This window comes from Pectinophora gossypiella, chromosome 27 (genome assembly GCF_024362695.1).
Source record: "Pectinophora gossypiella chromosome 27, ilPecGoss1.1, whole genome shotgun sequence".
NCBI lineage: Eukaryota > Metazoa > Arthropoda > Insecta > Lepidoptera > Gelechiidae > Pectinophora > Pectinophora gossypiella.
The window spans coordinates 148,060-174,123 of NC_065430.1; the positions used below are offsets into that span (position 1 = coordinate 148,060).

Consider the following 26,064-nt stretch of genomic DNA (forward strand, 5'->3'; position numbering starts at 1 on the left):
ACATAACGATAACTGCTTACCACAGCACCTTCAGGCCTGTTGTCTTAAATTTTGTATCGGGTGAGAGCCCTCAGCGCTCCCCATTTGTCCGGCCAAGCAGTTAATGCCATCTGCGGCAAATCTACAATAACATCGTCATTCTATACGTGCAGCCCGTGGGTACGGTATACGCAGAAGACCTTTAACGCCCTAAGTATTCAGTACAACAATGCATTCAGGATTCTACTGGGTTTTCCGAGATTCTGTAGCGCATCAGGCATGTTTGCCGAGGCACACACAGATGGCTTTCATGCAATTGTGCGGAAGAGAGTTGCCTCAATAATGCGGCGTGTGCGCAGGAGCCCCAGTATGGTCCTGAAGGTGTTGTGTGACAGACCTGATTGCCCAATATGGGCATACTGGACGGTCCTCCATATTATACCAGTCAAGCCGGGATATGGTGTCCGCCGGTAAAATCGGGTCTGATAAATTTGTCATATTTTATATTTATTTGTAAGATGATTCCGTGCTTCGGAGGGCACGTTAAGCCGTTGGTCCCGGCTATTAGCCGTAAAAACACCTCCGCCAACCCGCAGTGGAGCAGCGTGGTGGAGTATGCTCCATACCCCCTCCGGTTGATTGAGGGGAGGCCTGTGCCCAGCAGTGGGACGTATATAGGCTGTTTATGTTATGTTTTGTTTGTTTTATGTACCTTTTACTAACATTAGGTATAACTGTATAAGTTACTTTGTACTTACTAACATCTATGGATTTCAAATCCGAAATAAATTCTTTAAGTCACCTCAAAAAAAACGTGTTTTGACGTTTAGTAAAAAGTAACTGATTTGACTCGATGGAAATTAGCTTATTTAATGCGAGCGAAGCCGCGGGCAAAAGCTAGTGTTACGATAATATATGGGATCCCTAGAGCCTTACAGAAGGCTGCGTATGGGCTATCAGGTGTCATCCAGTGACCCCGGAGGCCGTTGAACGCGCACAGCTGTCGGCATACATAAACAAAGGATGTCCTCGGGGTCGTTGCTACCCATTAACGGAGGGCGTTGGATTCCTGCTTCACTTGATTGGATTTAAAAAAACATAAAAAAAAATTGGCGACGTTATGATTATACAGGGTGTTAGTGACATGGTAACGAATACTGAGGGGGGTGATTCAGACCATGAATCTGAAGTGGAATAATTAAAAAAACATAAAAAATTTCGTGAATTTTCCGAGTGAGAATTCCACTTGATATAAACTCAGAATCATGGTCTGAACCATCTCCGTCCGTATTCGTCACGGTGTCACTAACACCCATACCTACTTGTTTGGCTACCTGTATGTACTTGTATGGGGTGTAAGTGACATCGTAACGAATAGAAAGAAAGAAAGAAACGAAAGGGATACTGAAAGGGATGATTCAGCTCATTATTCTTAGTTAATATCAAGTGGAATTTTCCATCGCAAAAGTATGGAACTGAAAATAATAAAAAAAAAACATGAATTTTCCGACAGGAAATTCCACTTGATATCAACTCAGAATCATGGTCTGAACCATCCCTCAAAGTTTTCGTTACGATGTCACTAACACCCTGTATTATGTTACATACACACATACATAAACTCACGCCTCACGCCCACCGGAGTAAGCAGAGCCTATGGAATTCCATTTGCTTCTATCCTGACACACTTCTCTTGCTTCCTCCACATTCATCAATCGTTTCATACACGCACGCCGGTTCAGAGCAGATCGCAATAAACATTTTCTAAGTCAGAAATCACAATCATTTATTCAATGTAATTATCATGGATTGTTGAAGGTCAATATAACATTTTTGAATTTACGTCATTTCGCAAGGTGTTATGGCTGAGGAGAAGAAATGACAAGAAACTGCAACAGCAACACATCTTTTAAAAACCAATGAGGGTATACATTACAAGTTATTTAATAACTAGAGGAACACATTCAATACCAGACATTTTTATCATTTAGGTAGTCATTAAAAATACATAGTCCTTCTATGTACCACTACAAAAAAACTATTAAAGTTTTTAAGTTCATCGTTATTTTTTCCCTTCACACCCTAGGTCAAAGCCCTACGTATGGGTGCAAGGAACACACGCACCGGGCCTGGGATTTGTCGCGCCACCTGGTGCACAGGTGGCTTGCGGGGTAGGCAGGGGGCCGCAGGAAGTATGGGAAAGGAGCTGATGAGTTTTTGTCGAGAAGGTTTTTTTGTGAAATGTGTTTTTTGCAAACGTGTGTAACTGCTCGGTGAGGTGTGGGTACTTAGTTCATCTTGCGATGGATGTACTGTCTACCCCATTGGGATACAGTCGTGAGATAAGTTATGTAAACATAACTTATGTTTGTAACTTGGCAATCTTTTGAAGTTTTCAAAATTATAACAAATTGCCCTTGTGAATTTTAGGCAATTTCAAATGAATGATTTCGGTTAAAAATCATTCGAATTATTATTTTATATTCAACATAACACGCCTGTATCCCCAAAGGGGTGGGTAGAGGTTTGTAAAAATACATCCACTCCTCGCCAGCTAAGTTTAAGACCCATTTAAGGCTGCGTTTCCATTGACGCGGAACTGTGCGGAGATGTGCAGGAATCGACCAATCCCCGTGAGGGAGAGAGTGACAGAGCGTCTTCGTTTTTCGCTCTCTCGAACGCTGTGATTGGTCAAATCCGCACATCTCCGCTATTCTCCGCCCATCTCCGCGTCAGTGGAAACCCGGCCTAATAGAAAGAAAGAAAGAAACGTTTATTAGGGGCGAGCCTATAGTGGCGAACTTTCATTTGCTGCAATCTCAAACATTCGAATTCATTTAAGTCATTCACGTGGCATAGCATCACGCCTGCATCCCCGAAGGGGTTGGCAGAGGTGTTGAAGTGTGTCAGGATCGAAGCAAATAGAATGCCATAATTTCTGCTTACTCCGGTGGGAAATAGGCGTGAGTTTATGTATGTATACTGGTCCCAGGCCTAGGCAGGCCTTTCTGTCCGAAATGCTCTGAATACATTAAACTTTCCAATTGGCCAGTAGGCAGTGTGACCAGCCGCCATCGCATCCGTTTCGCGAACTTTCTATTTTTTGGCACCAACCTGTAGTACAGTTAGCCCCACTGTGGTCTGTGGCCAATTACTAAAGCCTGTTCCGATGTGGTTTTGAACCTTTTGCCATAATGCAAAGAATAACACTACGTATAATAAGATGATCCGTACTTCGGAAGGCACGTTAAGCCGTTGGTCCCGGTTACTACTTACTGATGTAAGTAGAACCCTGACACCAGGGTTGATGAGGCTGGTACTCCACCTCACAACCCACACGATAGAAGAAGACTACGTATAGAAAAAAGTTTTTATTATATTTACTTTGCAAGAACATTTTGAACTTCAGTAAAAGAGCTTTCTGTCAGACCAACGTGATAGGCTTCAGAAAATAATAATAACCAAATTCCACACGTTGATTCTTTTCAATATTTGATCCGTCCGTATACCTGCGCGGGCGCAGGCGCGCCGTGCGTTATGTACCGCAGGTAGCGACCTTCGGGGTCGTCGCCCGCGCCGCCCTAAATATACACGCGGATGTGACTTGCGCCTGCGCAGCCGAGCAGTTCCAGAGTCTTTTACTACTTATTTTCCTGAGCTACAGATTGTATTCTTGGCTTTCGAGACTGACGATCTATCTTGAGCTAGCGTACGGTGGGCTTGTTGACAAGGAGAGTTTTCTTCTAGCGGACTCTTGAACATCATAAGCTCAAGACTATATCCCAATTGGGGTAGTCAGAGGTACATCCATCGCAATCCCATTTTTGCCTTCCAACTGTTTTAAGACAGTAGTTAAACAAAAACTTTACAAAAAAGGTTATTATAAAGTTAGTGATTATTTAGAAGATATGAATGTATGGGATTAACTGTCTGAGAACTGATATTTTAGTATTATTTGTATTATTATTTTTCTACTTGTTTTCTTTCTTTTTTTGTTTTTATAAATTGATTTGATTTTTTTCTTATTCTATGGCACAGTTCAGCTTTTTTCTAACGTGACTTGTTGTACCTTATTGTACATTTGCAGCATATCGCATTAACTACATGGCCGGACAAATGGGGAGCGCTGAGGGTTCTCTCGAACGCAGTTCAGTGCATCATAGTTGCACTCATTGCCATGTGATATCAATTTTATCTATGATCCTTCAAAGTTTCAAGCTCACAAAGTCGAATTCAGTGGTATACAACCCGAGACGGGAATCGAACCAGTTACCCTATAATGAAGTCAGGCGTTCTCCGAACTGGTACTACCAGGGGCCTGTTTAATAAAACTTACAATTGTAAATTACAATGACAATTTGATGTACATTGCGGATTATGTGATCACGAATACTTTGCAGTTTCATATTAGCCACGTAATGAACACCAAATTGTCGTTGTAATTTACAATTTAAGTTTTATTAAACAGGCCCCAGGGACTGAAAATAACAGTATTGCGTGTTTTTTTTTTTTGCCCAAAGATCACGCGCAGAATGAGCGACTACACATGTACTTTTATACTTGAGAATCTATATTGGATTCCACGATTCACGGAAGTCACGTTCTATTTTGGAACTGATTAGTTAAGATATTACATCATAGACATAGACATCGTATAAGATATAGACAACCAATCTTTGCAAATGTGTCCGCGGGACATCTTGTCACAGGGGACGGCGTGTAACGACAACAACCGATATTGCACTTTATTTGAACAGCCATAACATCTTAATTTAATATCTTCTCGTCCAAAATACCTCAGTGTCTCAAGACGAAAGTCTTTGACCAGTGCGTGTTGCCAGTGATGACCTACGGCAGTGAGACGTGGCCGCTCACTATGGGTCTCGTGAGGAGGCTCGGTGTCGCTCAGCGGGCAATGGAGAGAGCTATGCTCGGTATTTCCCTGCTCGATCGAACTAAAGAACTAAAGTCACCGACATAGCTTGGAGAATTGCAAAGCTGAAGTGGCAGTGGGCAGGACACATAGCGAGGAGAACCAATGGCCGCTGGGGCGGAAAGGTTCTCAAATGGCGATCAAGTGTGGGTAGGCCCGCTACAAGGTGGACCGACGATCTGGTGAAGGTCGCGGGGAGCCGCTGGATGCGGGCAACGCAGGACCGATCGTCGTGGAGATAATGATGGCTGCTAATGATGAATGATGAACATCTTCATTTGAGGGAACGAACTTATACTAGGTATTTACATAATAACTTTTATGTACATATTTACAACACGATTCAGACGCTTTTTTTAGAAAAAAGAACTCCTTAGCGATTGTGTTTCAATTTATTTATAGTATGTCAGTGATCATAAACCACAAAATAGGCATTTAAAGTGCTTGCGTAGTTTTTAGAAAATAATTTTAAAAACTAACTATTGCACAATGACGTAAAACTTTTTACAAAAGATGTCGTCGACCTCGTAATGAGAATGTCATTTTGCGTCAAATGTGTCGCTGTTTACAACAGTGTGGTTTTAAAAATAAAATTATTATCTTGCCCACGATAATTTGGCAAATATAAATTATGAAATTCTGATTACTAAATAAAGTTTACGCGGTTATTATCATAATTAAAACACATAATAACGGGTTCTTACCGCGTTTAAAATAGGGATATTAGACTAGTAGTAGACAGATATGTCTGCCCGCAGAAAATTATGGATCTACCTACTCCACTCCAATCTCATCAGTCATCCGATCCTGGCACTTGCAACAGTGTCGAAATATCGGGAGTCTCATATCCCTGATTTAAACGCGGTAAGAACCCGTTATTATGTGTTTTAATTACTAAATAAAGACAGACCTAAAACTGACGAAAAACATTTTCTTTTTTCTGTTTGACTTATGTATGAATTTTGATCAAGAAAAACGTAATAATAAGTCCGACATTTTGTCACGTTTTTCTATGACGTCGCAGTGTGCTTTTTCATACAAATTCCATTGTAATTTCGTGTTTTGTCGTTTAGTTTGTGATTGTTTTTAAATATTGATAAATCTAATTTTATTTCATACCTGTCATTTTCTTATCCGCCGAAAAGGAAAGGGACGGGCAATCGACAGGCGTAAAATTTATGGAACACACGTTCAATAGTCTCTGCTTACCCCGGTGGGAAATAGGCGTGAGTTTATGTATGTTTTAACACAATACCTATTTAAAAAGCAACATGCAATCTTGTTGATACCAAAAATTGACAATGTAGCAATAATTATTATCAATTTTACTGCAATGAACCTCATTTTGAACTGCAATTTCAACTTATTTCTTAATTTTATTATAATGACTTGCATTATTATTAAACTGTTAACTGACCCAAATTGATATGGAAGTTATAATTAGTGTTCAAATGGCCCAAACTCCACTGCACAACTATTGTGTGTGGATATCTTAGTAGGCTAGTCACAAGTCAAATCAGTTACTTTTTACTAAACGTAAAAACACGAAATTACTATGGAATTTGTATGAAAACGCACACTGTGGCGTCATAGAAAAATATTATTAAAATGTCGGGACTTATTAGGTTCATAAGTTAAATAGAAAAAAGAAAATGTTTTCGAAAGTTTTAGATTTGTGTTTATTTAGTAATCAGAATTTCATAATATATATCTTGAAGCTGGTACACAAAACAATTATCTCTCTAGTTTCCTGCAATGATACCACCATTTTGGTTTTCTAAAACCTTTTTCTACACAACCACATCCTCTAGTCTACACTCACAACACGCCAGGGCCCCGACACAAGCCATATCTCAAGTATTTTATCTGTCTGTTAGTCATGGACTCAACAAAACATACAAAAATGAACCAAGACAGAAAAAACACAAAAAGGTTAAGTTGGAACGGGCTGGGCAGTGATTCATGCACATATCTTGGATATTATGTGGCTGGCATTTTTGTACGGTCTTTGTTGCTAGGTTGGAAACTTACCTTCATGGATTTTTTTTCATTGTAGGGTAGACAGGATACTGATACTTAAGATAAGTTCTAAACTGTCATGATGTTATTTTCTCTGCATTTGTGGTTTTATATTGATGTTTTGTGTAGAAAAAATGGACAGGGAAACATATTCATAGAATCATGCTGGCAGTTTATCAGGGTGGACAGGAAAAGTGGCATAAAATGTTATCAATCGGTTATCAAACATTACTCCCGAGTTACCTATTTGTTTGTGTGTATGTATGTGTGTAAACATTTACATGTTTATGCGAGCCTGGTAGAAACATTGGCGGGGCGGCGATTTAAATCAAATATTTTGTGTTTTAAAACACTCGTACTTGGAGGCAGCGAGTTTACGACACGTTACATGGATATCTCCAACTGCTGTGGTCTTACATAACGCAGCCGCTAGTGCGCTCATCACGCGGTGAACCAAGTAAATTGCCAAAACAATTACTGGCTGAGAGTGAAACTTGGTGCCGCGGTGGTCCGCGGGGCGAGGGGGCGTCTGCTGCACTAGGCACGAAGTATTGCTAGATAGGTACCTGTAGTTCTGTTCGTAGTCCCAGTAGTCCTTGTAGCGTGCGTGCCAGCGCGGGCCGCCGCGCGAGTACGGCCTCCGAGAGCCGCCCTGGCTCATGCTTGCGGCATGGCTCCACCAAATATCGATCGGCGCCGACCACACTCGGCGTTTCGCCCCGGCTGCCTGCTCGCGCGCACTCCACACAAACACGCACACACTGCACTGCGACACTTTTGCAAGCACTATAATTCACAGTTCAATTATCTTTGTGACTGCATAAGCGCCTACAACTGCTAGAGCACGACTGCACTGACGCGAAGCTCGCGCGGACTGGCGCGCGCAGGCGCGACAACCGTCGACACTAGCGACCTCTACTCTACTTTTTTCAAAGCCACGTTCGAAAATGACCGCCAAATCTCTTAATTTTTTTATTGGCGATTATTTTTTATTCCAAAACGAAAAAATTACGGTTTTATTTCAGTCCTTGATAAATTTTGGTAACTTTAAAGCGATAAGAGCGAAAATTAGGCGCAGCACCGAGCGCAAAGTGGATTTACGGTTTCAGTATTGATTTTATATTAGCGAACCGCACGCGACATTATAATTTTTTTCACTTGTCGAGATAATGTGCCAAAAGCGATGAACGACGACAGGGCGTGTTATCGCGCAGTTAAAATGGTTCGTCACCGCTCACATAATTAATGTGAATCAGAATGTGATCTCGTTACCATCGTCACGCACTGTCGTTGGGTGTACAACGCCGTAGTTCCACGGAAAACACTAATCACACATGTTAATGTCTAAATTCCAGAGTTTTAGCACTGCAACTTGGTGAAAATGATAGAAAAATCCGAGATAATTAGTTCTCGGTATGCCTTGCCCAGTCCAGACGACACGATACGTAAGCCTCAATAAAAAAGTTTACACAACTCGTCATGCTCCGATCATTCAGCGCTTTACAGCTGCGCTGGATTTCTTTACCACTTACACCGTCCAATCATACTAAAATATAAAAGCGCTGAAACGTAGCGATGGCAATAGGCCCCGCCCATTGTTATTATAATGCAGCCAACATGACGCACTGAGTGCAGAGTGAAGTTAGGCGCGATTAATGTCAAGCTTCTCTGTCCTTTTCAAACTAGTGCGAAATGAGGAAGACGGTGACAGTCGTTATAGCATGCTCTCGATTATTTGTGTTTTGGCGCAGTATACAAACACAGTAAAAATACTGAGAAATTCAATATCATTTCAATACAGTCTAGAAATTAAGTTAATAATTTGTCTCCCTTTTTCTCTATAATAAAATTAAGTATTTATTAACTATGGTATAGTCAATGCGTTAATAGTATACATATCACAATAATCACTTTGTGGTTTGCTTAGGACATTACAGGCTAATCACTCGATTATCCGAAAAGTAAGATGATCCGTGCTTCGGAAAGTACGTCAAGCCGTTGGTCTCGGTTAGTACTTACTGATGAAAGTACGTATTCGTTATATGAGCCATGTCAGAGGCCTATGGCGGTTCAATAGTAATCCTGACACCACGTTTGATGGGATTGGTAATCCACTTCACAACCCACGATAGAAAAAGACCTAACCTGAATATTTGACAGGTCCGGTTTTTTTACTTCCAACTCGCGAAGGGAAAACCAGACTAATACAAGTTAGGTCACATAACTACCTCCGAAACGCATTTTTCGGGAATTTTTCCTCACGCTGTTTTCCTTTACCGCTGAGTTCGTGGTAATCATTTATGGTCCAAACATTAATTCGGAAATCATTACTTCAGGCCCATTTTGGGGCTTCAGCGATCTCAAAATGAGAGTGAAGCGTTCTTCCAACTGCTCGAAAACCCATAATTAACACACACCTACACCACCAAAGAAGAAAAGCTGTGAACCTACACAGCTTCTCAATAAATGTTTCTTGTTTTAAAAATCTAATTAAATAAACCTCCCCTCTACATACGTCACTGCATGTTATGGTATATACTGCGCGGCACCAGCGCGATGACACAACGCGGCGCCACTTTCACTCGCGAGCGCGACTCACCCATCTCGACTCACTCTCGCCGCGACTGCAGGCGCGTCGCGCATTGTCGCGCGCGACTAGCGGTTGTTAGTCATGCACTGGCTACTGTTGTCTGCCCTACGGCGATACTGAGAGACTTACCAGACTATATCCCAGATGGCGCTATTCAGATTTAACGTCATCATCATCAGCCCATTAACGTCCCCACTGCTGGGGCACGGGCCTTCCCTATGGACGGATAGGGAGATCGGGCCTTAAACCATCACGCCATAGTGCGGATTGATGGTTATTAACGACTGCTAATGCAGCCGGGACCAACGGCTTAACGTGCCTTCCGCATCACGGAGGAGCTCGAGATGAAAACTTCTTTTTTGTGATCACCCATCCTATGACCGGCCTTTGCGAAAGTTGCTTAACTTCAACAATCGCAGACCGAGCGCGTTTACCGCTGCGCCACCGAGCTCCTCCATGATAATTACCTATTTCCTCATTGCTTGGGGTACATAATTATTCAAAAATGTAATGGCAGATTCATACAGGGTGTTAGTGACATCGTAACGAAAACTTTGAGGGATGATTCAGGCCATGATTCTGAGTTGATATCAAGTGGAATTTTCCGTCGCAAAAGTATGGAACGGAAAATAATTTAAATAAGCTCTAAAATTTTCATGACTTCTCCGACAAGAAATTCCACTTGATATCGACTCAGAATCATGGTCTGAATCATCCCCTTCAGTATCCGTTACAGTGTCACTAACACCCATACCTACTTGTATGGCTACTGTATGTACTTGTATGGGGGTGTAAGTGACATCGTAACGAATACTGAGAGGGATGATTCAACTGATTATTCTGAGTTAATATCAAGTGGAATTTTCCATCGCAAAAGTATAGAATTGAAAATAATTTAAAAAAACTAAAAAATAACATGAATTTTGCGACGGAAAATTCCACTTGATATTAACTCAGAATCATGGTCTGAATCATCCCTCTGAGTATTCGTTACTATGTCACTAACACCCTGTATAAATAATTATTGCAACTTTATTTTGATCAGAATAATAATGGGTGAAAGATGCATGTCTGTGAGCCATGAAATTAGAATGTTAAACGAAGGCAACTCTATACAGCGCCATCTGTATATCTTTGCCTGTTTAATCCCTCATTAGGGTTAAAAAGGCCACATTGCAAAGGCAATCTTGTTGTCATTTGACATAGCAATGTCGACAGCGTTGAGCTATGTAACTCCCTTCCCCTTCGAGCAAGCGACTCTCTCTGTGCGTTGCAGTGGACACAACACACACACAGGATTAGACTCCGCACACAGGTTGGCCGAAGTAAAGATAACCTGTCCAGGTGGGGTTTTCTTAACGGATCGAACCTGAGCTGCGTGTGTGGTGTTACGCCACAGACTATGGCTCACCTGACATTTTTCCCCGCGTGCCCTGATACCTGTACGCGAGAGGAGCTGATGAATGCCACCGAAAATGCTGTTCGAGTGGCTGAAAAAATTTTAATGCCATCGAAACGACAAGGAGTGGACACAACCACATACATTTTCTTACAAAGCGACGCTTATACACCGGGTGAGAGCCTTCAGCGCTCCCCATTTGTCCGGCCAAGTAATTAATGCCATCTGTGGCATATCTACGATAAGTCACGTCAAAAAAAAAAAAATGACGCTTGCTTATACGCGTGTGTAGCCTCACCGTGCGCCCGCGCAGGGCCCGCACCTTAATACCACGACAAAATAAAACAGCAACTTTATTTACAATATTTAATATCAACGTACATAGTTTATGTATTTACAGTAAAGTCTTCGACCCTTCAAATCAATATATCTGCAATGGCGGCTACGCGAGCCAACTTTAAATTAACATAATTTCATGTTGACAGCACTTAGGCCCCGATTCCGGCAGCTCGTAATTTTAAGTTATACCTGTCATTTTATTATCCACCGAAAAGGAATGCACCTTAAACTAGTGCCGTCCTTCACTTACAACAGGTGCAAGGAAGAGACAGAGCTAGTTTTAGTCCTGTCAAAATATATTACGATAAAATTAAGTTTGTGGTTGCTTGAATTGGCACCATTGTCTGCCGTAATTTTGTAACAAAGCACTTTCAAAAATCACCCAACTAACGGCCTTATACATTACACGATTCGGGCACAAGACTTTTCTAATCCCGGTATTTCGGGATTTCACATTAGCAAACCCGGGATCCCGGTTCGGGATTAGGAAAGTACTTAAATGCAAATAGCAAACAAGAACAGGTTTTTATTTAGATTTAATACACTTATATTTTCAATATACCTCTATCATAACCCGGAGCTGTAAATACCTACTGGACAGGTAAACAGACTCCGTAAAAGACGGAATAACGGCTAAGAAGATACTATACGATTCGATCATCAATTTCGATGAATATTTAAATTAGTTTATAATAATATGCACCAAATATGCATACGAATACTACAAAATTAGTAAATCAAATTCAAATTCTTGAATTTGAAATGAATTTGAATTATTTGAATTTGAATATATGCACCAAAAACATGCATACAAATACTACAAAATTAGTAATAATATTGGATAATCCCGAATACTCCGGGATTTTCGTGATTGTAAAAAGTCCGACAGAGGGATTGTGTCCTCTAACATGACTAATGTTATGGGCTGATCCCTTATCACCACCATAAGGTTTCCTTAAGGTTATCATATCCAGCTTACGACATCGTATCAACAGTGGCTGCAAGTTGTCTTTGATTACTTGTGGCTCTGCCCACCCCATTAGTGATTACGGGCGTGAGTTTATATATGTATGTGTGTAAAAAACCCGGTACTTATCGCGGGATCCCGGAATTTACATCTCTATTAAAAAGGCCTCACACGGTAGATATTTTGGTTTCAAGAATTCACCCAGTATTGTTTTTCTCCAGCATTACTCCATCATGATGGACGGTGGCGGCGCTACAGCTGGTAGTCGAGGGGGTCGTACAGTTCCGACAGGAGCCGGTAGATGTACGAGGGGGACGACCCGCCGCTGTGGACCAGAACACAATAAATTTAAAGCTCACGTGAAGCTTACTTTATGTAAAAAAGCTTATTATAAGATTAATGATCACCTAAATGATATAAATGTCTGGTATTGAATGTGTTCCTCTAGTTATTAAACAACTTGTAATGTACCCTCATTGATTTAAAAGATGTGTTGCTGTTGCAGTTTCTTGTAATTTCTTCTCCTCAGCCATAACACCTTGCAAAATGACGTAGATTCATAAAATGTTACATTGACTTTCAACAAGTTTATCCATGATAATTTTCTGATTTTTGACTCCATCACTCAGCTACGCTAGCATCCTGCGCAGAGCTCATCACGCAGTCATATTATCACATTATTACACACGTAAATTCAAAAATGTTACATTGACCTTCAACAAGTTTATCCATGATAATTACGTTGGATAAATGATTCTGATTTCTGATTGACCTCATAATCAAGAGAAATACGTACAGATTGGTAATGAACAGCGTGATGTGGTCGGGCGGTATAAAGTCGTACAGCGGCGCGAAGACTTGTGTCGAGGTCACGCACGCACTCCTGCGGACACATACACTTATACAAATCAAATCAGAACACATAAAATACAAAAAGGTGGTAATATTATTCTAATAACAATGTTGTGATGTGTTCGGCCTGCATGCAGGCGTACAAATATACATGGAAAAAAAAAAAGAAATTGTACATTGAAAAGAAAATTATTGAAAATTATACTTATTATAAAAAAATACAAAATTTTATTATTTTTATGTTCAGAATATTCCTTTAAAATATAAAAATCAAACGTTGGCAATCACATTGTAAAATTAGTAACATTAACGGCCTCCGGGCTCACGATCCGGAGGTCCCGGGTTCGAATCCCGGTGGGGACATACCATAAAAATCACTTCGTGATCCCTAGTTTGGTTAGGACATTACATGCTGATCACCTGATTGTCCGAACGTAAGATGATCCGTGCTTCGGAAGCCGTTGGTCCCGGTTACTACTTACTGATGTAAGTACGTAGTCGTTACATGAGTTATGTCAGGGGCTTTTGGCGGCTCAATAGTAACCTTGACACCAGGGTTGATGAGGTTGGTAATGCACCTCAGAACCCACACGAGAGAAGAAGTAATATTATCCACCGGTAGTGTCGCTTTGTTTTTGTCTTGCGTGATGGCGGACAATTATTTTGTTGTAGTAGCGAATAATAATGTGCATTATAAGATCTGGCCACCACATACACAAGTTTATATACATGGTGTTAGTGACAGTCTATTCCAGGCAACCTTCGAGTAGTTTTCATGTTATAATAATAAATAATAAAAAAGTTCATTGCAGTATCTTTTGGTACATAGCTTATACTGGGTTTGGAGCCACCTTTTAAGCATAGATATGCTCGTTAGGTGACTCCGTTCTTCCATAACAATTATTGTAATTGTAACTTACACTAACTGACAAAAGAACTTAAAAAAGAAAAACATAGGCATGACTTTATATTTATATCTAAATTTTGAATATGTTGGGTGAATAGATCCCGTGAACACGGGATACCGCCAGCAGGATGTGGGTATACATACTGGTAGGAGAGGGCGTGGTGCGGCGCGGCCAGCGCGTTGTGGTGCCGCGGGTCGCAGGCGTGCAGCGGCGCCAGCCGACTGAGCGGCGCCAGCACCACGACGGGCACGCTGTAGTGCCGCGCGGCGCCCGTGGCGGCCCGCAGCCCCGCCGCCGCCAGCGCCGCGCCGCCCGCCAGCGCCGCGTGCGCCGCCACCACCACCTGCGCACGAGTTAAGGAATCCACTTCCGCATCATCAGCATTGATGTCAACTTTAAGTTTAAGATTTTAGATGTAAACAATTTATTATTGCATTAGGTCAGTATATAAGTTACTCAAATTCAAAAATATCTTTATTCAGTTGGTAGTTACACTTTGAATCGTCAAGTGTTACATAACGAACGTCTCATCTGCCTAAAACTACTGCAGCTTCTCACAACCTGTATAGCCGGGGAAAAGAAGCTGCAAGAAATACCTCGGCACAGGGCCTTAACCGTTCTTTAAAAAAATAAAAAATAAACATATTGTTATACAATTGAGTAATTTAGCTGCCTAATATCAGTTCTCAGGCAGTTAATCCCATGCATTAATATCACTAAATGAATACAAATACAATGATTATGTTCCGTGCACCCACCTTGTTGACCCTGGACATGACGGCGCACACGCTGGCGTTGCTGATGACGGTGACGGCCACCCCCGCCGCCGCCAGCCGCGCGGCCATCGCGTGACACTGCGCACAAGATATACAGGGCGTTAGTCACATCGTAATGGAAAATTCAAAGTTCAAAAATATTTATTTTTCAAAATTGCCTTACATAATCAGCGTTTTTTGAACGTCAAAAATTAAATTACATATTATGTCATCATCACCAGCCCATTAACGTCTCCACTGCTGGGGCACGGGCCTTCCCTATGGATGGATAGGGAGATCGGGCCTTAAACCATCACGCGGGCCCAGTGCGGATTGATGGTTATTAACGAATGCTAATGCAGCCGGGACCAACGGCTTAACGTGCCTTCCGAAGCACGGAGGAGCTCGAGATGAAAACTTTTTTTTTGTGGTCACCCATCCTATGACCGGCCTTTGCGAAAGTTGCTTAACTTCAACAATCGCAGACCGAGCGCGTTTACCGCTGCGCCACCGAGCTCATCAATACAATATTATGTAAAACTACTACCACATCGGAAGCTGTATCGCTAAGGGAAAGACGTGGAGGATGATGCATACTTTTCCCTTCTTCTTCTAACGTGTGGGTTGAGGTGGATTACCAACTATATCAACACTGATGTCAGGGTTATTATAGAGCCGCCAAAGGCCCCTCGCATGACTCATGTAACGACTACGTACTTACATCAGGAAGTTGTAACCGGGACCAACGGCTTAACGTGGCTTCCGAAGCACGGATCTTACTTTCGAACAATCGGATGACCTGCAGTGTCCTAACCAAACTAAGAATCACGGAGTGATTTTTGTGATATGAACTGTCTCCATTAGTCCGGTCAAGTAGTCATAAAAAACAAAAAACTGTATCACATACATACATATATAAGATCACGCCTATTTCCCATCGGGGTAGGCAGAGACCACGGCATTCCACTTACTACCATCCTGACTAGAGGATTCGATCCCGGTCATATTTTAGTCCCGAAATTTTCGGGATTATTTATTTTTCATATAAGTCAATAAAATATGCGTGAAACGAATGTGTAAACATATGTAAAATATCCGCTTCTCGTCGTGTAAATATTGATAGTTTTTTCTTAACAAAAATGCATTAATTTGTCCGAGTAAACATAGATGAAAACCAACGAGTGTTATTTTCTGTAGCATAGACTTAAATGTTTTAGTATACCTATAGTCTTTTTTTACAAAATATTCAAATAAGTTTTAAGTAGATGATGTTTTTAGTGTATTCGAAAATATAAAAAAAACTAGGCAATTATCAAACTATTTAATAAATTATTTACAGAAGTGTCTAGTTTGTTGTTAATTTTATCAGGCGAAAGTATAATTTTTTTTTGGTTTTTGAAGATTTAACTAAAGATTTAAAAAAAGAGTTGATTTTGATAAACTTCACTGTCTTTTTGTTACCATTTTCTATTACCAATACAATCCCGGGATCCCGAGATTAACTTTAGATAATCCCGGGATTAGAAAACACGACCGGGATCGAATCCTCTAATCCTGACACACCACTTTCTCTTCTTCCACTATCATCAAAGACCGTATGACATGGAGAACATCAGCTCGCCTACCTCCCTGGTCTCGTGGGCGCTCTCAGCCATCAGCAGGCGGTACCGCCTGGCGAGGCAGGTCCGCAGGAACCGCTCCACCAGCTGGTCCGCTCCGCACGTGAGGATCAGCTCGTCCCCGTGCACGTGCTCGCGGGCCGTGGAGCAGATGGACGACGAGGACGACTCCAGCTCCAGCCGAAGCTGGGGGATTGGCAACAATATAAACATACAGACCATACGTCCCACCGCTGGGCATAGACCTTACCTCATACAACCGGAGGCGGTATGGAGCATTGTTTTTTTTTTACTTTTGATGGGTTTGCTCTTGTGGTGTTGAGGAGGATGGATAGAATAAGTTGGACAGAAAGGGTTACTGATGAGGAAGTGCTAGTAAGAGTAAGGGAAAAGTGGAATGATGGATGAGAATTATTGAGGACAGAAGAGGCAAGATGATTGGACACTTAATAAGACACGACGAATTTATTAAAAACATAGAAGGAAAGCTAGAAGGAAAGAGAGGAAGGGGAAGACCAAGAAGAGCTTACATGGAACAGATTAAAGAGAAGGCGAACGTCGTATCTTGTAAGGAAGTGAAAGAATTTGCCTTTGATAGACAAGAATGAAGAATGCTACACAGACAAGAGCGTAGCTAAGTGGGTACTGACCGATGTTACGAGGCGTATTGCACCATTCGCAGCGAGCATGATATGTTACGTCATGTGCTTAAAATCAGTGTTGATGCTGGCTACGAGCGCCTTATTCCCCTGTACAGTCATGAGCAATATAATGTACCCACTTTAGGACTCTGTCGCACTAACATATTTGACAATTAGTGAGACTTACAGTTCAATTTGTCAAAAAAGTTAATGTGACATGGTACCAAAGTGTATACATATACTCGCTCGCTGTGCAACACATTACATAACGCCTCGTAACACCAGTCAGTGCCCACCTTTGAATGAATGATGATGATGGTACCTCGGCCAGGTGGTCGCGCAGCGGCTCCCGCAGGTCGTGGGCGTCTGCGGGCAGCGTGTGCCGCCGCGCCGGCGCGGCCTGCACCAGGCGCTGCAGGGACTCGGCGCCCGTGCCCACCGCGTAGCTCTGGGGGCGCCGACACACATTATGTTAGTGGGCTCTGTTTTCCGCATTTAGACTCTAAGATGGCCCATTATGCGTGTAATTGTTGACTACGTAAGCCAACCTATCTCCTTCCAGAAGCTCAGAAGCCTCCAGGGGATTTCACAGGCTTCGCGGAGCGACCCCAATAACTCATTCCTTTGAGGATTTTTACCCGTTGTCCTGACACTCCCGTGCATTCCAGGATTACATGGGGGGCAGTTTCTTCTGCATCCAGACAGCCCCTACAAAGTGGGCTGTCCGTTATCCCTAAGTTAAATAGGTGCTTGTTGAGTGAGCAGTGACCCGTAATACTGCCCACTACTATTCGGAAGTCATTGCGGCGCCGACACACATATTACTGTCAAGAACACAACTACTGAAGAACACAAGTGCCGGTACCGACGTAAAAAAACCTTTTTCGCTTGTTCAAAGGTTCTTTGTAACGCTTCAGACCCCGGGTTGGTTAGGTTTTGGACGTTCTTGTGTAAGTTTTGAGTTTTTTATCAGTCGCGGCAAGGGTAACATCACAACAAGTCTATGCTAAATGGAAATTCCACTTGACACCAACTCAGAATCGTGGTCTGAATCATCCCCGTCAGTATTTGTTACGGTGTCACTATCACCCTGTATGAGAATCAGAAATTGTACTAAACTAGACGTTTAATACTAGTTCTTTTTGTTTTTTTTTTTTGACGTGACTTATTGTAGATTTGCCGCAGATGGCATTTAATACTAGCGACCCGTCCCGGCTTCGCTCGGGTGCAATGCTGAGGAAAAAATGAAATTATTTACATTACATTAAAAACCTCAAAAATAACAGTATTTCTCCACTATTTAATTGATGTTATTATACATATAAACCTTCCTCTTGAATCACTCTATCTATTAAAAAAACCGCATCAAAATCCGTTGCGTAGTTTTAAAGATTTAAGCGTACATAGGGATATAGGGACAGAAAAGGCGACTTTGTTTTACACTATGTAGTTATTACATTGCAAATTCTTCGTGCAACAGCCTTATGTTACCTGTGCTGTGTGTGCGCGGTGCTCGTCGCGGATAGCCTTCAGTAGCCGTCGCACCATGTTGCCGCAGACCAGCTCGTGAGGAAGCGCGCGCGACACGCGCCGCCCCACCTCCCGGACGCGGGCTGACAGCTCGCTGTAACGTGGACCAACACAACATCAATTCAACCTCACTTGGGTGGTAGGTACCACAGATATCAGGTGAGTCACCATCGTAGTAAGTGGATTTCTGTGGTGTCTGCCTACCCCAAAGGGGATTCATCATCACCAACCCCACTGCTGGGGCACGGGCCTTCTCTTTGGATGGATATGGAGATCGGGCCTTAAACCACCACGCGGGCCCAGTGCGGATTGGTGGTTGTTAACAACTGCTCATGCAGCCGGGACCAACGGCTTAACGTACCTTCCGAAGCACGGAGGAGCTCGAGATGAATTTTTTTTTTCTGGTCACCCATCCTATGACCGGCCTTTGCGAAAGTTGCTTAACTTCAACAATCGCAGACCGAGCGCGTTAACCGCTGCGCCACCGAGCTCCTCAAAAGGGGATTAGGCGTGATCTAACATGACATAAGCTCACAGCTCAGCTCAGTTCCTTTATGTTTTCCAACTAAACATTAATGTGTGTATATTTTAATGTTGTAAATGTATATGTGTTTTCTAACACAGAAAACTTATATGGAAGTGGGCAGGTCATACAGTTAGAGGAAGAGATAAATGGTCCAAAACAATTCTATTTTGGTTCACCAGTAATAGGAAAAGGAAAAGAGGTAGACCACTCAGAAGGTGGGTAGACGAAATAAAGAACACAGCAGGGGAGGATGGACAACAATAGCGAAGGATAGAGAAAAATGGAAGGAGCTGGGGGAGGCCTTTGCCTGTAGAAGGCACACAGGCGAAAATAAAACAAAAGAAAAAAAAAAATTTAAAAGTCTGAAATAATGGCTTATAATAATAATAAAATGTATATGTGTGTCGTAGGTTTTACCTGAATAAACTTTTTTATTATTATTATTACTATATTATACCAATTGGAGTAGTGAAAGGTACATGCATTGTAAGATGAACTAAGTACCCACACCTCACCGAGCTTTCTGTTAGACCAAGATGGTGAGCCATATCACCGTCTATAAAGGTCGAGACAACTGTGTCAGTGAAAACTGCTTAAGAAAAGGCGTTTCTTATATGTTATACACTCGTCAGTTTGATGATCATCACATGCTAGGCAGTGAAGGCAAACACCTTGCAGAAACCCACATTCAAACTGCACTTAAGATAAATTAATAACTCATTGGAGCAAGTCTGGTACTGGGGTTTGAAATGCAATTGCTTGTGTTAATACATAAACATAACATAAACAGCCTACATACGTCCCACTGCTGGGCACAGGCCTCCCGTCAATCAACCGGAGGGGGTATGGAGCATACTTTACCACATGGTGGAGGTGGTTTTACGGCTAATAGCCGGGACCAACAGTGTCCCCATTGGGAATCGAACCCGGACCTCCAGATCGTGAGCCTTACGCTCTAACCACTAGACCACGGAGGCTGTTAATATTATTAGTTTTGTGTTAATATTATTAGTTATTAAAATGTCCTTACAAGGCAGTTGCATTCTGTGAGTCGTTGATGATCTGCTCCACAAGTGTGACCGTCTCCAAGGCGATATTGTTGGAGCCCTGCAGCTTGCTGGAAGTGTCACATGTCAGGAAATATTACACAAAGTTAGACATCAGATCAGAATAACTGTCAGCACTATTCAGAGGCGGAGGACAGGAGTCATAGTACAGCTTTGAAATAGAGTACTGCGAGGTGGAAGGCAAGAGGGAAACCACTGCCCTATTTTTCCCTAAAACAGTATGATGGAGAATGCTATACAGACAAGAGCATGGCTCTTAAATGTCATCTTTGTGATGATGAGGTAATACATAAATGTTATCTACTTTCATTATTCTCTATAAAAAAAACTTAGAACGAAATGTATACCTACTTTTAAAGGGAAGTATGCTACTTCAACCAACAATATGCATACAATACTTATTTAGCATTATTTAAAAAACTTTATTGTGCAACAATGCATATAGTACCTCAATTGTCTATATAAGTTTGCTGATGTAATGAAATACTTTCAGTTGAAATATTTTTAGTAATAACATTTTTACTAATAATATTTATTTTACTATAACATAACATTTTTTCACACTTCTAAAGTCCAACAATTAAATAACTACATGTCGAAGAGCTAAATTAGGTTGATGGTTGTGTAGTAATTAATACAAAAACTATAATAAATCTGATAAATATGCCACGACTTACCCATTGCGGACTTCGGACACAAATTTTACGATGCTGTCGGCATACTTCTCGTCTAACGTAGTCATACTTTCTAACGGAGACATGGTGCTACAAATTCACCTGGTTTTATTCAAGAAGCTGCATAAAAGCTGGTCAATTTTACTACAAACGCTACAAACTCAAAGAACCAAAAAATGCTAAAACATAACCTTACTCAAAGACGAATTTGATTTTGACAACTGAACTCACGTTTAGAAATAGTTCGAAAATACGTTCGGAAAACAAATTGTTTTCTTTTCAGTCGACTTTATTTCGAGTTTGATGAAGGTTAAAAAGTTTTGATCATTGCTAAATATTTAAAGCCTTTAAAGCTTTTCTTTTTTAAAGCCTTATTTTTTTATATTGAATTAAGCGTACTTTATGCACTTCGTCTCTAATGTACATTTTAAAATCACTTTATTTCAAAGATTCCTTATAAAAATAATGTAGTAAAATTAAATAGGTACATTGCATTCATAAAATCATATCAGTAACAATAATTAAAAGAAAAAGTAAATATTTATTCCCTCCAGAATGTTCCAATATTCAAAAGCTCGATCTGTTGTCTGTGTACTGCTTTCAGTATATTCTCTCGTGTCTGTTTGTACACCAACATTTGTAAAATCAGCAGGTTGTCTTTGTTCAGTTTGCATTATGAAATCTGCTTGATTCGTATCTGTTTCAGTACTAACATTTCTTAATACTTTCGTCTCTGTCTGTGAACCAACTTCTTTCACGTGTTCTCTTTCATGTTGCACAGCTTTATCTAATCCAATATTAATATTACATAAGTATTCAGTTTCAATGGCATTGTCTCTCACATTATCTGTTTCACCTTGCTTTTCTATGATCTTGTTATTTTCTGTAACGAAAATTCCTTTTTTCCTTTTAGCTTGTTCATTGCAAATGGGGGCAGTAGCTACTCGTTTCAAACCCAGAATTGGAGATAATTGTTTCACAGTGGTTGTCTGCAGTACGGGGCTAAAATGTTCCGATTCTATTTCCATGTCTACTGAGTCACGGATTGTAGTTTCGCTGATGTGTTCCATGGACAGACGTCCTACGTTTAAATCCAGGGTTTGTCGTATAGACCGGTCATTAATTAGAGGCATAGAATCTCGTATTGACAAAGACGCTTGCTTTCTCATAATTTCAATTTCTTCTACATTAACTTCTTCTTCTTCTGCAACTAATTCTTGATTCTCAATTGATGTACTACTAATATTATCTGTAACATCCATTTCTGTATTACCTGGAACTAAACAAAGGAATAAAAAAAACATCCCAACAAGATACTCAACAAAATATTCCTACTACTGTAAATTAGCAATGTAAATTACCAAAACTTTCGCTTGAGTTTTCTTCGTTAACATTTTCTTCTTCTTCTTCATTGTGTTCATAATAGCTTGAGTCGTTGGAATGTTCTTCATTATTTATGCCTGTCAAGCAATTATCATAATGATTATTATCTAAATATAATGCAAAATAACATAGAAAGAATTCGCAGTTTCAAGTTACCTTCAAGTTCTGCAAGTTTATCTATGTTTCGTTTTTCAACTGGCTCAGATGCAACACGCCGCGGTGAGATTACAAATGTATCGCTGTCACTGGAGGCTAAACCAAAATGTCCCAAACTATTACTTTTAGGAATTCTTGGAAGAGTAGTGTTCGGAAAGAAACCAGAATTTACCTTGAGTTTCGCCACACTTTTCAATAGATTTTTGAATCTCATCGCTATCTTCTCCTCTCGTGTCACTCTGATGTTTACTATCATCTGCAAGTAAAAATAATTGACAAATTAAGTGCACTGTGTCTAAAGTAATTCAAATTAAATGTTACTATGACGTAATCTGAGGAGCTCGGTGGCGCAGTGGTAAACGCGCTCGGTCTGCGATTGTTGAAGTTAAGCAACTTTCGCAAAGGCCGGTCATAAGATGGGTGACCACAAAAAAAAAGATTTCATCTCGAGCTCCTCCGTGCTTCGGAAGGCACGTTAAGCCGTTGGTCCCGGCTGCATTAGCAGTCGTTAATAACCATCAATACGCACTGGGCCCGCGTGATGGTTTAAGGCCCGATCTCCCTATCCATCCATAGGGAAGGCCCGTGCCCCAGCAGTGGGGACGTTAACGGGCTGATGATGATGATGATGACGTAATCTTACCTGAATTTTCTATTCCAGCTGTTTCGTTCAAAATTTCATTGCAATTACTGGAGTCAGTCTGGTTTTTATCTTCACTCATATCACTTATTTTATTTTCATTCTCTTTATCAACATCATCTTCTGGTTTATTACCCATTTGTCCAAATTCATCATGTTCAGTCACTTCAAGATTTTCATTGCTGCAATAAGGATCAGATTCATCACACTGTATTTCATCAGAATCGTCACTGTCAATTTGTTCTCCATAAAATATTCTGCGATAATATCGCTTCATTTTAACCTCTAGTTTATTATAGAATTCTTCAGGTTCGTCATCATACCTCCTTACACGTTCTACAATGAGTTCGGGTAACGGGCTGGCTCTATTTGCAGAACTGACTGTTACCACAGGTCTTGGTGACAGAGATCTTGACCGAGATTCTCGAATTTCAGGTATAGGTGATAAAACTATTACAAAAAAGAATTCGATTAAAACTTATAAAAGTATGTTGATTGTTGATCATGTGGCAAGTAACTTGGCTAAATGTGGAATATAAATTACCAGGTGGATCCGCAAACATAGATCGAAGCAGATATTTCTTCCTTCGTTCCCAGTCAGCTTCAAACTGCCTGCGATGCATTGTGAAATGTTTTTTAACCATGCACACATCAGAATCTTGCAAGTTAAGACTTAATTACCAGTTTTTAAAATGTAGGTAGAAACAAAATAAAGGTGAAAGTCTAGATAAACGGCTTTTTATTTACTATGAAGAGACATCATGTTTATATTATACATTGTAAATAAAATGCGAAAGAATTTATTGAATTTATTGAATATTAATAAAGTGTCAAGATTACTTTCCATTGTATATTAATTGTCATCTTTTGTTGTTCATTCGACAATCAATCGAGTTTTTATAATAGCGCAGTAGTCAGTCAGCTGTCACAAGTTTTGTTCATGTTACTAAAGTCAAGGCTGTATGGTCCTGAGATCTTTGCCTGCCTTATATAAGGCGAATTTAAACAACAACAACAACAATTTTGTTCATGTAGCTAATTGTTGCAGGAATACTTATTTTTTAATGCCACACCAACACTAATTCTTTCAAAATATAAAATCGAAAGATTTATAATGTATAGTGGTGCCACCTGTGTGAATGTTCAATATTTTTTCTTATTTAGCTGAAAAACACAAGTGACAGCCAGCTGTCATTTCAAAATAATTGTCTTTTAAATCGATCGACCCTTTCATCATACTATATTGACTATTTTCCCGGTTGTTTTAACTTAAAAACCTCTAAAACTATATCAAAACTCCATCGGTAACATTCCCCTGCGCTCGACATATGTTTGAAGTGTACTTTCCAGTGTTTACTCTCACTGTGTAGGGTTTCCAAGTCTTGCTACGCATGATCGGTTGTTTTGTCCGGAAATGTTGGTTTCGGTGTTGAATTTCGGGTAAAAAAAGACAGGATGGACCTTTCTCCGGACGAGGACAACTTCCAGGGCCGCCTGTTGCATCAGGTAGGTCGGGAACGGCATTGGAAAGTGCGTAGTGTGGGGCGGGGGTAAATTGGATTATGTCCTATTAGAATGCATTTTTGTGGCGGCAACTCGTCGCACACGGCTTCAGCGCGGGGGAGGCGCGAGGTCGCTCGTGTTGCAATACAAACATTAACTATTGTTCTCATATTTGTATAATTTTTCACTTGTCTACATATTATTTACGTAAAGTCATTGAACATCTGTTTTGTCCAGATGATTCTCGACTAGGAACTAGTTTTATCTCATCGTTATTGAAACTGTTTAAACTATTTCTCAACTCCAATAATTATTATTAGCTAAGAACATATCAATGTATGTGTTTAAAATACGAAAATATGAAAAATTACAACACAATTAAAATAAAATTTAGAGGAAAAATGTGTTAATTACATATTTAATTATTAATTACGTATTTTATTGTCTGCCTAAGTATTCTTCTTATCTTGTCTATTCAATCCCACTGCTGGGCTCAGGTCTCCCGTTGATGTTCCCTCAAGTATTCAGAACTAATATAATACAATGCCTGAAAGAAATTGCTGCTTAGCAACAAGGCCACCAGATTGTACTGTATCTTTCGTCTGTCTGTGTAAAACTTGTTTTGTATGTTGTGTGCAATAAAGTATGTTTGTATTGTATTGTATATTGTTGAAACATCAACACATACCATAAAGATAATACACTCATAGTAAACAGCAGTGATGTGCTGTTCCTGGGAATATTCAAAATTCAAATTCAAAAATATCTTCATTCAGTAGGTAACATAGTTACACTTTGAATCGTCAATTTTTACATAACGAACGTCTCATCCGCCCAAAACTACTGCAGCTTCCCACAACCTGTATAGCCGGGGAAAAGAAGCTGCAAGAAATACCTCGGCACAGGGCCCTAGATGTTCTTTAAAAAAATAAAAAACATAAATTATTGGTATACAATTGAGTAATTTAGCTGCCTAATATCAGTTCTCAGACAGTTAATCCCATGCATTCATATCTTCTAAATAATCACTAACTACTATTCCCACTTTGGGAAAATTCCCGGCAGCAAAAACGCGCAAAACTTATGTAAAAAGAGCTTCATTACCTAACCTTTAGGCAGATAAGACCAGAGTACAAGAAAGAACAATTTGAAGAAGAAAAGCAGCTGGTGTTTTTACTATAAAGAGTTTTTACAACAGTTACATTCCCACTTTAGGAACATTCCCGTGGATGGCACATCACTAGCAATGAGGCTATTGCAAATTTTAGTAAAGAACCTACTAACAATGATGAAAAACCAGGGTATAACCCGTGCAAGTTAACAAGACACCTTGTAATAAGAGTGTTACATACTAAAGAGGTGACAATTGAAATTGCAGGAGTTATAAGTTGCAATTACTCATCACAGGATGTTTTTAGCTTCATTTTCCTGGAGAATTACATTGTTTGTGTACACCACACATTTGTTAGCAGACAAATACATGAGTCAGCAATAATAAAGTAATAATAAATTAAATTGTCTTAAGGGGTCTCTAAGTGTTGGCTTTGGTTTCATGCACACCTTCCAAAAGTCTGGGACTCCATA

The 26,064-nt window shown here is 40.5% G+C and overlaps 2 protein-coding genes and 1 pseudogene across 2 annotated transcripts in view; 1 reads left to right on the forward strand and 2 right to left on the reverse strand.

Annotated features, from left to right (window-relative positions):
- Window positions 1-21,019, reverse strand: part of LOC126378795 (uncharacterized) — a 101,649-nt pseudogene extending 80,630 nt beyond the window's left edge.
- Window positions 21,020-22,142: 1,123 nt separating this feature from the next.
- Window positions 22,143-23,648, reverse strand: LOC126378715 (AP-3 complex subunit beta-1-like). Its single transcript, XM_050027095.1, has 6 exons — window positions 23,522-23,648; window positions 23,301-23,427; window positions 22,981-23,159; window positions 22,510-22,593; window positions 22,338-22,433; window positions 22,143-22,258 (listed from the first exon to the last, which is right to left on the reverse strand). The coding sequence occupies exons 1-6, from the start codon at window positions 23,619-23,621 to the stop codon at window positions 22,143-22,145; spliced, it is 702 nt and encodes a 233-aa protein (XP_049883052.1). The 5' UTR covers window positions 23,622-23,648.
- A 525-nt stretch (window positions 23,649-24,173) lies between these two features.
- LOC126378794 (leucine-rich repeat serine/threonine-protein kinase 1) overlaps window positions 24,174-26,064 on the forward strand; it is a 109,999-nt gene continuing 108,108 nt past the window's right edge. Inside the window, exon 1 of the mRNA XM_050027195.1 lies at window positions 24,174-24,483. Coding sequence (XP_049883152.1) covers window positions 24,433-24,483 — 51 coding nt within the window. The 5' untranslated portion in view covers window positions 24,174-24,432. The remainder of the gene's footprint in view (window positions 24,484-26,064) is intronic.